General features: G+C 40.5%; 1 protein-coding gene across 1 annotated transcript; it reads right to left on the bottom strand.

Moving 5' to 3' along the window:
- Positions 1–10,855: 10,855 nt before the first annotated feature.
- Positions 10,856–11,367, bottom strand: rprma (reprimo, TP53 dependent G2 arrest mediator candidate a). The gene has a single exon (XM_029531012.1). It carries the CDS (start codon positions 11,162–11,164, stop codon positions 10,856–10,858), a length of 309 nt encoding a protein of 102 aa, XP_029386872.1. The 5' UTR covers positions 11,165–11,367.

Below are 11,367 nucleotides of genomic sequence, written 5' to 3'. Positions count from 1 at the left end.
CTGGCAAGCGCACTGTGCCGGGTATGGATTTCTACAGTATGTGCCTTTTTTGCCTGTGTAAGAAGAGGACTCTACTGTGATGTTATGAATGTGCTATGTAGTCGGAGCGGTGGCATTCCTCTCTGTTCTTGGTGGGGAAAACACGTGACAGGCTGTGGGTTGCTATTCACAGCGATGGAAAATCCCATGGATTCATACACATTGATTTTAATTCTGTCTCATAAATGAATGTGAGGGGTGGTTGCAGAAGGGGACACGGCTTTGTGTAAACTGAAGGTTAAATCACAGCTGGCTCTGAGGGAGTTTGAAACCTTCTGATTTGTTAGTTGAGGGAATAAGAATTTGAGCACAATTTTTTTGAAAAAGGGATCAAAAGCACCATTAATTCTCATTTCACTTCAATCTCTACTTCTTCTTTTTCTGCTGCTGAAATCAGAATGCTAACCTTATATCTTTGGCTCAGTTGTCCCTCCTGACACCTGGTGCAAGACTGGCAATCAAATAGCTATAAATGCAAATAGCAAGCAAGCTCCTTTAAACAGGACGACCATTCCCTGTTTTATGGAGACAGTCCCTAGTTTTGGTGGAACTGGTTGGAGCTGCCCTCCCAAATTTCTTTGTTTGTCACTGAACTAAACACAGTTTGGAGCAAAATTAGGAAACAAAAGCAGACAGGTGTTGTTTTAGCCAGTGCAGGGAGCTGGCTGCTAGTCTCAGGATCTGTATTTTAATTTGTATGAATTTCCTGTTTTATTTTCTAGTCTGTGTCTCTTTAGGTTTTGCTTCCTGTTTTGTCCTGCCACTGTGATTGCCCTAAATCATTTCACCTGTGTCTCGTTCTCCAGCCTATTTGAACCCAGTCTTAATCCCCTTTCACCATCACGTTGCCTTTGTTAAGCAAAGAAGCTTAAATGGCTCGCTGGTTGGTTAGAAGTTCGTCGACAACATGTATGTTTTTGATAAACTTACAATGAACAATGCAGTAGCTGACTAATTTAGAAAGATGGCTTGCTGGTGCCATCACTGCAGAAGAAGAAATAAAAGTTGCCCCACCATTTGAAATGGACTCAATCTAACAATGTGCAATGTGGGGTATTTTTGATGAAACACTCGTTTGAAATGTTTGGATCTGTGGATCTACCAGAAAGGCAGATTTCAGGACTGCTTCAAAGGTAGGGAGTGCCCACCATTTCTGCTGGTTTATGCCAGTGAATCTAAAAGAGTCATACTTTTGCACTTGATGATGTCAAATTAAGTGAATGGCTTAATTGTGCTGAATCTATCAAAGTTAACTGGTGGGATAATTGGCTGAGTGGAGCCAAGCCAATACCATCCAGGCTCTAGATTAACTAATAATTGTTCACATGTAAGTATCAGTTTGCTCATTTAGGTTCCATCTGTAAAAGCTAAATTAAAATTCAGCACTAATAGATAACTGCGAAAAATATTTAGCTCTTTGGAGGTTTCACCATTATGGGTGTCAACAAGTAAATACAGCAAGTATGACTTTAGCAGATTTGAAAAGGACGCAGACAGGACAGATGCTACATGTCAGAGACCAGAGCAAGGCTCCTTGATAGGTAAACGTGTGGTGAAAGACACCATCAATCAGGTGAAGCCCGGAGGTGTTTTCAAGTGATGTGATCAGTGCACACAGTGGAAGGGAGGAAGGAGTCACACTAAAATGGCTCATACCGGCTGCAGGTGCTGCAATCAGCTGCTGCTGCAAAGCTTAAATTCCTGACAGCTATGAGGCTATCGCAGCTCTCTCTGTGGCCGTGACAGTTAGCCCTCTAAAATCCTTTATTTGTATACATATTTCAGTAGATTTCCTGTACATGCACCGACATGCATGGGAAATCCCTTTTGGTCATCCATCTTCCTTGAGATTCTTTTTTTTTTTTTTTTCTCACAGGAAATAAAAGGGCCTTGGATTTAACTAGAAAACAAAGCTTTTTCAAAAGAAAAATTGCATGTATACTTGCCCAAACACGGCCTGAGGCGGTGTTGCAGTCAAGAAAAACTTTCTGTCACGTTTTTAAAGTTTCATGGTCATACAACATCCACTTACGTCGACCCTGAATGAAACCAATGTACAACTTGCATTATTTCCACAATTTTGACTGAGTGACAATTTTGTGCAGATTGTGTATAATAAGTGATGATGCCGTGCAGGGGTTGGACATACATGTGTAGTTTGCCAACTGAAACAGGTGTCCTGTTTTTCAATAGCATAATCAAGGTAAAAGCTTTAGTATGGATGGCCTCCAGCTTCATGTGGACTTTTCAGACATGTTTGGATTTAACCGGTGCAAGGTTGCCATCATTCACCCACCCTGTCGTATCCACATGGTACTCCCCGGACCTTATAAACAGCCACACACACACAAATGAGTCTGTTTGAACACAGACACACCTCTTCTTCTCTTTCCTTTTAGGATCACAAATCAATTTCCATCCAAAGGGACTAGGGAATTGTTTAATGGCTACAAAGCAGAGAAATAGATCAAAGTCTCTCTGACACTGTCCAGGTGCAAAGCTCTGAGAGGAAACCTTTTGTTTGTCAGCTCAAGCAGCTGCATAATTCACAATATTATCGACAGCCTTTTTTTTTTTTTTTTTTTTTTTTTTGGGTGGCTCTACAGCTTGGTCTCAGTGTACATAGAATGAGGACCACCACATATAAGATGGCAAAGAATGGGCTAATCATAACCAACATGTATGGTTGGCGGACTGCTTTAGACAAGCTCTGGTTTGTAGCCTGTTTAGGACACTGAGAAAGAGCTACTCAAAGGCTTATTAGCATGCTTGTGACTACTGAGATTTGACATGTTCAAGGAGAACTGATGTGATTTGTGCTATTATTGCAGAGAGGTATTATGTTCAGTTGTGAGCAATAATAGCCCTGTTTTTACTGAAAATTATACTGTGACTAACCCCACAAAATGAGCTTTGTGGGGCAACCTGAGCTGACTCAAACAGGCAGTAATTTATTGGTCACATGACGCAGCTGACCTTTCATTTGGAAGAGTGAACAGTGAGAGCTGCAGAGGTCCTTTAGAAAAAAGCTCCTGGAGTGTGGTGGCCTGGATGCTCATTCTTTGTGACAGCTGTTGTGTTGTAAGGTGTGGCTCTGCTAGGCTTGGTTGTCATTTTCTTACACACACGCACACACACTGCTCTGTGGTCACAGCCGCACTTGTGATGCTGTTCCTTCTAGGATATTAGCACAGGAGAAGAGGTGTCTCTGTCGCTCTCTCACACACATGCACACACCACACAGCAGAGATAACATTGTGAAAAAGAGAGGGAGAATCGGATTGCAGCTCAAATTGAACAAAAGAACTCTAAAGGGAAGATATTATCAGGGTGGCTGCAGTTGTTAGCAAAATTCATTTCCCAACTCCTTAAAACTGTCATTTTGTCACATAGCACTGTTAAATAATGCGGCAACAGATTTGGCATATATGGGATCACATACTGTAAATAACTGTAAATGCCAGTTTGGTTCCTCAGCTGCTGCCCTCTCTTCGACTCTATATGGACCCAGCAGTGTTACATTAGTGACATTTTCGAATGTCATCCTGTTCAGTGCCTGTGAAGTCACACACATCTTGTGAAGTGAATGATTTTGATACCAGGTGATTGACGCTCTTTTTCTGCTGTCAGATAACATCATTTGCACTGAAATAATATTTTATAAGTCATCTCCTTTTCTGACTCATTTAGTTTAACGTCCCTCTCCCCATAATCTATTATCTTTACTTCCTGTCTCTCTCTCTGTATCTCCTCTGCTTTATGATAGATCTGCTCTGTCAATGCAGCCGCTCATCTTCACTCACCAAGTCTCCCCTTTAAGAATTCTGCCTTTTGTAAAAAAAAAAAAAAAAATTTATATGCTTATTCAAATAGCTAAACATGGGAGAAACTTGTTTCATAAAAGAGTTAACAAAAACAGTTTTGGTTTGTAATGTTAGAAGATGTTAATTAACTTTTGACACTGTTTCAATTTCTTTAGTTGGACTGAATGGTTTGCCTGTCAATAGTGCTTAAGCAGCAGTATGGTTTTAGCTAGAGCTAGGCAGCAGCACAGATTAAATGGAGGACGTTAGTGATGTGACTGTAAAGCACCTGCAGACAGAGCCAGGTGATAATGGGGGCATGCCTGAGGGCGGGGGGGCTTACAGCATCGTAAGAAACAATTTGAAGAGGCTCAATAACTCATGACCCTGTAGAGCTTTTTATCGTACAGCTCACAGACTTACTTTCATGTGCTATGACAGAACCAGGAGGTGCACCATTAGACATGAATTCCCAAGGCATAGCCAGAGCTGTGAAACACTGGGCACTTTAGTCAGCTGGCAAATCAGCTCACATCTACCATTCGTAGGTGCTCCTGCATTCAAGTTTCCTGTGGATCAGAGCAAAACCATTAACAATCTCCTACAGAAAATAACCTTGTGGCTCTTCTCTGTGAAATTAAGATTTATTTGAGATACAATAATGATAAATAGCATCATTATATAAAGATCCTGCAGGGACTACAGCATATAAATGATCGAGCTTTAATAAAGAGATGACCAGGAGAGGACATGCTTATTGTATCTAGTCCTAAAGGATGGATTAGCCAAAGGTGGCTCATTACTGGTCCAGTGACTGAGTGCAGCTGACAGCTGGGGCACGGGAGTGTGCCACATAGGCAGACAGGACACTGGTACTTGGCAGGTGGGGCCAAGCTGTCACAGCTGATTTCTACAGTCAGGACTGAAGAGAATGTTTCTTATTGGTACACAGCCAGGAGATCCTTATGGGTTTTGTGATTTCAAAAATTTGTCAGCATAATACACGACCTCACAGTGATCAGCATTGTGGTATAAAAGATGCAAATTGCTTCAGTATTAAAAGTTTTGTCTATGTTAAGATATTTTTAGTATCATCAATTATGAAGCTTGATTATATTCGCTCATTGACTGTTCTGTTTGAGACACAGTCCTATCTTTGGCACTCTGTAATAAAAAAAACGTGAGTCACTAACAGCTCCTCTCTCTCACTCAGGTCTTATGGGAGCAAGTAATGGTGGTGTTGAAGGTGACGATGGCATGAGGCCTGTGGTTGAGTCGACATATCTGTGCTGGCAGTGTGAGTCGGGTGTAGGGCTGAGGTCTCTTCATGGCCACTGAATCTGCCTGTCAGAGCTGAACACAAAGACCTCAGAGGCACAATTGTCTCAAAAGAAAGACCTTTTCAACAGTTTGATGAAATATACATTTTCAAATACATTTGAGTCACAGTGGCAGGTCAGGAAAAATGTGGTGCAAAAAAAACGACAAAAAGAAGAGGAAGGCCAGTGGGCCGATGGTGTTTTCTTGAAGTCATCATTTAGATAAAAAAAAAAAAAAAGCACTAAAGCAGGAGAAAATGTCCAAAGGTCAGACACAGTCATAAAAAATTCTGTAAAGTCCAACATCACCTGATTTCTTTGTGCGTCTGTTTATCTTTTGTTGTGACTGGCTATTCAGTACCTGCATATTGCAGTTTTGTGCCATAAGACCTTCAAGCATCTTGTATAGCTTCAAAAAGTGCCTTGCATAACCTTAATTTTTGTTGTATTGGTGCAAAAAAAAAAAAAAAAAAAGGGTAATGAATCGTCCATGGGTCAGAGTATAAACAGGACACAAACTTTCTTCATCCTGAGACATGCAGTCGACTAAATATTGCATATTTCTATTAAACATTGTGCTGTATGATTATTTGCACCTGCCTACACACACCTTTTAATAATGTGTATTCCACAGCTGACAGGCTTGCTTTGAATTGGAAGAAAAAAAGAAAAAAACATCATTTGCAAGGTCACGGTGGATTTAGCAAATGACAGCTAATGGTGTCTTAACTAAGCCTCAGGGGCATTAACTGGAAAGTGACATAGTATACTTATAGAATGTACTACACAGAATGTACTGTGGGTCAGGATAAGCTCTTTAAAACATGGTGCCTATGCAATACTTCAGATGATTATGATTTTATGGAGATAAGAATTATCTGTAAAGTCTGTACAAGGATCCGATGGGAGGCTCATCAGCCAGACTGTATTCACACTACTAAAAGCCCTCACCTTCCACAGCAGAGTTTGGAAGCTCTCTTGAAAGTTTATATTTAGTTTATTATAGAAACAAACACACTCCATGTGTGCCTTTTTGAGAAGGTTATTTCCTTTGTGGTAATAGTTTATAAAGAAACCTTTCACTTTCCGAGACAAGTCTGTGTTGATCCTGCTGTAGCAGCCAGAGAGCTATATGATACAATAAAGCTTGAAACACACTCGCGCAAGAATTGAAATGGATTTCGGGGTCAATAATACATCACAGCTATTATTTTTAAAGTAATGAACACTCATTACACATTTGCATGACTGTAAAAAATGAGTTCCTGTTGGTGATTTATAATGATCCTTCCAGGTGTGACTTGAGTAAACAGTCTATTGTTTGGTGTAGAAAACTCTGATGTACTGCTGATTACTTTTTATTTTTACATTTTTTTTTAACTGGCATATAAATGTTGCATAAGCTGTATTGCAACATTATTGTCCCCTTTTAAACTTGAATTAAAATGTTGTTTATGGTGTGGGGACAGATGCTAAAAATCTGAACATGGCCATACATGTGGAGTTGCATTTCTATTCATGCCTCCCTTTAACTCCGTTTTGCTCTGCCACAGTTCCTGTGGAAATAACTGGATGGGACAGCAGATTTGTGTGTACAGTCTTTACCTAGTTTCAAACTTCTCACTAGTTTGTTTATACCATCAGATTCTTAGCTGGACTAAAGTAAAAATAAACTTATGCGAAATGTATTATATTTGTGAGACACAGTTAAAAATATTTATATATGGTATTACTGATTGTGATCAATATTACTCTTTACTTGTTAGCAGCTGTAAATATTTAGTGGCAACTAAAATTTTTAGTAGCAAAGTTTGTGTGTTTTTAAGTAAGGTTTTAATTAAAGTTTTCATTAAAGTGAGGATGTGGCTGGGGAGAGGATTTGTGTTATTTAAGGAACTGGTACGACAATGAAATATGATACAGGAAGTCTAATTAGTTAAATAGAAAATGTGTTTAAATGCTTATTAGATTAGTCCAAAAAATTGCACTCGTTTTTAAAACTTTGGAAATTCATCTATTCATATTTATTATTATTGTATCATTCATCACAAGATCCACCAGGAAAATATAACCTGACCTCCTCAGTTCTAGGCCTTCTCAGCAGCAGTCAATGGCTGAAAAACTTTTGGTTGTTGTTGTTTTGAATCATTGTTCATTGCAATCATATTGACCAGTAAAGCTTTAATTTAAATCTAAACAAAAACTAAACAAAAAATGTCTTTACACACACACAAAGTAAAGTGTCAGACATCCCTGTGATGTTTGAGTGTGAAACAATCAGCCGTACAACAAAGCCATGACTCAGCCTATAAGTGGAATCAGAAATGCCAAGTAATGAAATCATTCTTCAGAATCCGTCTACACGGATTTATCACAGCTTGACTTCCACAATTACTGCTGTTGTCAAAGAATCCAGACGCCGCGTGACGTCTGCAACAGCTTGGTTCAGGCTGAACAGGCGCTGCTGGCGGTGGAAGTGTTTGCATTTCACAGCCTGCGTCCAAATTTTGTAGCTACTGTAAAGTGTCGCTACTGTTGAAGTCAAAGGCCATCTTCCAATTTTACATGAAAATGGGCAAAATAAGAAACACTTTACATAAAACAACCACAGTTTTGTGATGTAAGTATATAAAACATTCACAGATGTCTCTCCCACCAATGTGGACCAAAAGTAACATGAGAACAAGGGGGAGGGATGGCTGCAGGAGCCAGTGGGACAATAGGAGTAAACAAGGGAGATGATTGAGGCGGCTTTGCTGCTATTTGGAGCTTTTAGTAACTATCCAGCTCATTGACTGGACCCAGACTCACCAGCCAATCACATGAAAGCCAGCGAGAACCTAAACCTTCTTTTAGCTTGCAATCAACACCCTGCAGATGCTCGAGTAAGCAGATGCCATTTTTATCTGTTAAAGCTGAGGGTGAGAGCAGTTTCTCTGGCCAGCCCTCAGGTCAGCAATAAAAACATGATTTTTTTTTTTATTATTTTTTACGTTTGTTTGCTTTTTTTGTTTGACTGATAACAGTTTGCCTTCGGCAAGAAATATGAGAGCATTCTGTATCACCAGGCCAGGGTTATAAATGATGTTTCTTCCCGAAGTGCTGCTTTTGGTTTGTGCTGCGTTTAAAAACTCCCAGCACGTTCCTTAATATCTGTAACGTTGTTCATAAGCTCTGCAGCGGACCCCCGATTTGTTGACAGCAGTGGTGCTGAAGGATTAGCTAACTGTTGCTATTGCTATTTCCAAAGTCTCTGAGCATTGTGTGTGTAACAGGTGTGTGAGTCGGCCCTGTCAATCGAGAAGCTATTGTCTCAAATCAGTCTATGACAAAAAAAATCATGTAGAAATGCTTTACAATGCTGCTTTGTTCTTCAACTACTCCAAAATGTCTTTCAAATGGGAATCCGGTGTAAATTTGTTGGTAGAAGAAGGCTGTAGGGTGAAGTAGTGCTGGTTGAGCTGCAGAAAGAAGATTGCTTTCTGCTGGATATAAAACTGCCACAACACTTTCATGGGAGCTATTCCCAGCACTTCCTAATGAAAGCAATCACACAGAGAGAAACACTCAGTGTAACACAGAAAGTGATCCTGCTGGAGCAATGTCCTAAAATTGTTCATTTTTCTATATAATGGATATCATGTTACAATATGTGTGTTTTTTTTTATAAAGCCGAGTGTGTTTGTCTGCTTTGTATTAGGTTTGGATTCAGTTTGTATTTTTCTCCACTCTGAATCCAATGTGTATCTCCAATGAAAAGTCTAGATATTTGGCTACAGTGTTGATGTGTTACTCTGATACGCAGTCCTGCCTGAGGTGAGAATGAGCCAAGCAGCAGCGAACATGATGTATCATACATACACCAAATGTATCTGCGAGATTGTGTGCAGGCAAAATGTTAATATAGGTGCAAATTTATTCAGTGTGATTTTTTTTTTTTTTTTTTTTTTGGATAAAGAATCTATTTAAATTGTAATTTTTAATCTGCTCTGATGGTGTCTGTCAAAGGAAAAGTTTTGTGCGTCATTGCAGGCTTTTCTTCCTATTGCTTTACACTCTAAAAGAAGAAAACGGGGGGGTTGAAAAGAATTTGGACACACAACGATACCCAATAATAATAACCTACTGTACTGTTTTCCCCAACTAAAAAAAACTAACAGCCTAATGCAATCCAGTAACTACAGCCTCAAGAAATGGAGCAGTATAAACTCCAGAAAGATGACAGTAATCCCTTTGTCTCTTTAATGGATTCTTCTGTATGGTGCTTGTTATAATTGAGCCAATTCCACGTACATCTCACGCATATAAAAGATATTTTTGTATAAACATCCACTTATTGGCTTGTGATGGATGAATCAGTACACCTATTATTGTGCTGACATTTTCAAAGCATTTACACCACCTGATGTCAGATTTCTTCAAACCTAAAATGAAGACAGCATGTGTGTGTCCTTTAAGACAGCGAGCAGTGGGACGGCAGCCGTGTATAACCAGACAGAATAAGGCCATGTCGAGCGACTTGAGGTGAAGGGCATTGTAGAGAAAAGTCTAGTTCAACTATTCAGCTGCGTGCGTGCGGTCCACAGGTGGACAATCAGACAGTAGCATATTGCCGGATGGATTTATCCTGCCTGGGCTGACATGGCAAGTCATTTTTGAAGCTTTGGTCTTCACCCTGGGGAGCCGACATCCAGGCTGGCCAGGAATGGAGCACAGCAGATGCTCTGACTGATCCAGAATGACTCAGACAGGAAATGCATTAAGACAATGGTGTCGCTTTTTCATTTACAATCCTTACATGCTATTATTTGCAGTAGATTAAAGGGGGAAAGAAAAAACAAACACTTTTTGGGTTATGCAAAATGTGATTGTGATTGTGTGGATCCTCTTCATCATCATTCTTTCTATTTACCTCTCACTGCCTGAGAAAGTGTCAATCTTTCAGTTTAAATAAAAGAACATAATATTAATCCATAAGTTAATTCTGGTTCTAAAAATTAATCTTTATAATTACCAATAAATTAAAAAATTTGACATAATTTAAATAGCTTGTTGGAGGTGTGTAATTTCCATTGTGTCGACTTCGAGCTTTGAAGGCAATATCCACTGGCAGAAAAATAGACCTTAATTACGAGGAAAACTAATTACATAATGAATTTATTCCAATTAACAAGATACACGGCATGTTGGGCTTTTCTCCACTGCCCACGCAAACACTCCCACAGTTATCACCAGGAAAATCCAGACAGTTACACTCATTAACAATGTTGCACGTTGTATGCAAAAACACATACAACATACAGAACATCCTAAACAGAATTTTCTCCATTGCGTTAGCAATATGAGAGGGTTCAAATTAAGCAGCAATCACGAGGACTTTGCCATCGACATGGCAAAGGATGCTGCCTGACAAATGGCGCTCCATCTACTGAAATTACAACAGTGCTGGACTGGATTACGTATAAACAAGGAGGCGGAAAAGGCGCACTCTACCTCTGAGGAAATGAATAAGTCTTTGTGATGGAAGAAGGCGAACACCTGTGAGCGTCAGCCACTGGCAGGGTTCAGTTTACTTCCTACATGGTCACTGCTCCTCTGAGGTTTATCTAAATACCAATATGAAAAGCCGGCCATCGCCTTGGCTTCGCCCCCCCCCCCCCCCCCCCCTCCCCATAATGTAAAGGTCCTCATCAGTCAGTAGGCTCCAACAATCACCGCCTCCGTCTCTTTGGACGGTCTCCTGTCCGTTACCAAAAAGTTGATCATCCCCTCTGACTTTATGAGAAGGTTGCAGCCCAAGAAGAAGATGCCAAAGACCACGGTGAGCGACAGGACGCACATGACGGCTATCTGGACCACCCTCATGATGAAGAGGCTCCTCTCATCCGGAGCGGCCGCCACGAAGCCGTTATCGGTCACCACGGAGGAAAAGTTGCAGCAGAAGAACTCCTCCGTCTTGTTGAATAGTCCACCCTCCGTTTGGTTGAAGCCGGTGTTGTTCATTTTTTTTGAGGGGGTGGGGGGGGATCAAACTTTAGAGGTGTGAAGAAGGGGAAAGACGCGCCCGGTTCATGGAAATGTCATCAGGTGGGAAAGTACAGACGAAGAAGCGGCGAGTTGCAGAAGTTCCGGGAAATCGAGAGGCGCTCTTCTGGAGTTCGACGGGCTGCTTCGGTGTCGCATTACTGGAGCTTCCCTGTGCTCTG

The sequence above is a fragment of the Echeneis naucrates genome, chromosome 21, assembly GCF_900963305.1.
Source record: "Echeneis naucrates chromosome 21, fEcheNa1.1, whole genome shotgun sequence".
In the NCBI taxonomy this organism is placed as follows: Eukaryota; Metazoa; Chordata; class Actinopteri; order Carangiformes; family Echeneidae; genus Echeneis; species Echeneis naucrates.
The sequence above is the reverse complement of the archived record's forward strand: the minus strand, read 5'-3'. Positions and strand labels throughout refer to the sequence as shown.

Coding starts and splice junctions, on each gene's coding strand:
- rprma (XM_029531012.1), bottom strand. CDS start 11,164: ATGAACAACACCGGCTTCAACCAAACGGAGGGTGGACTATTCAACAAG.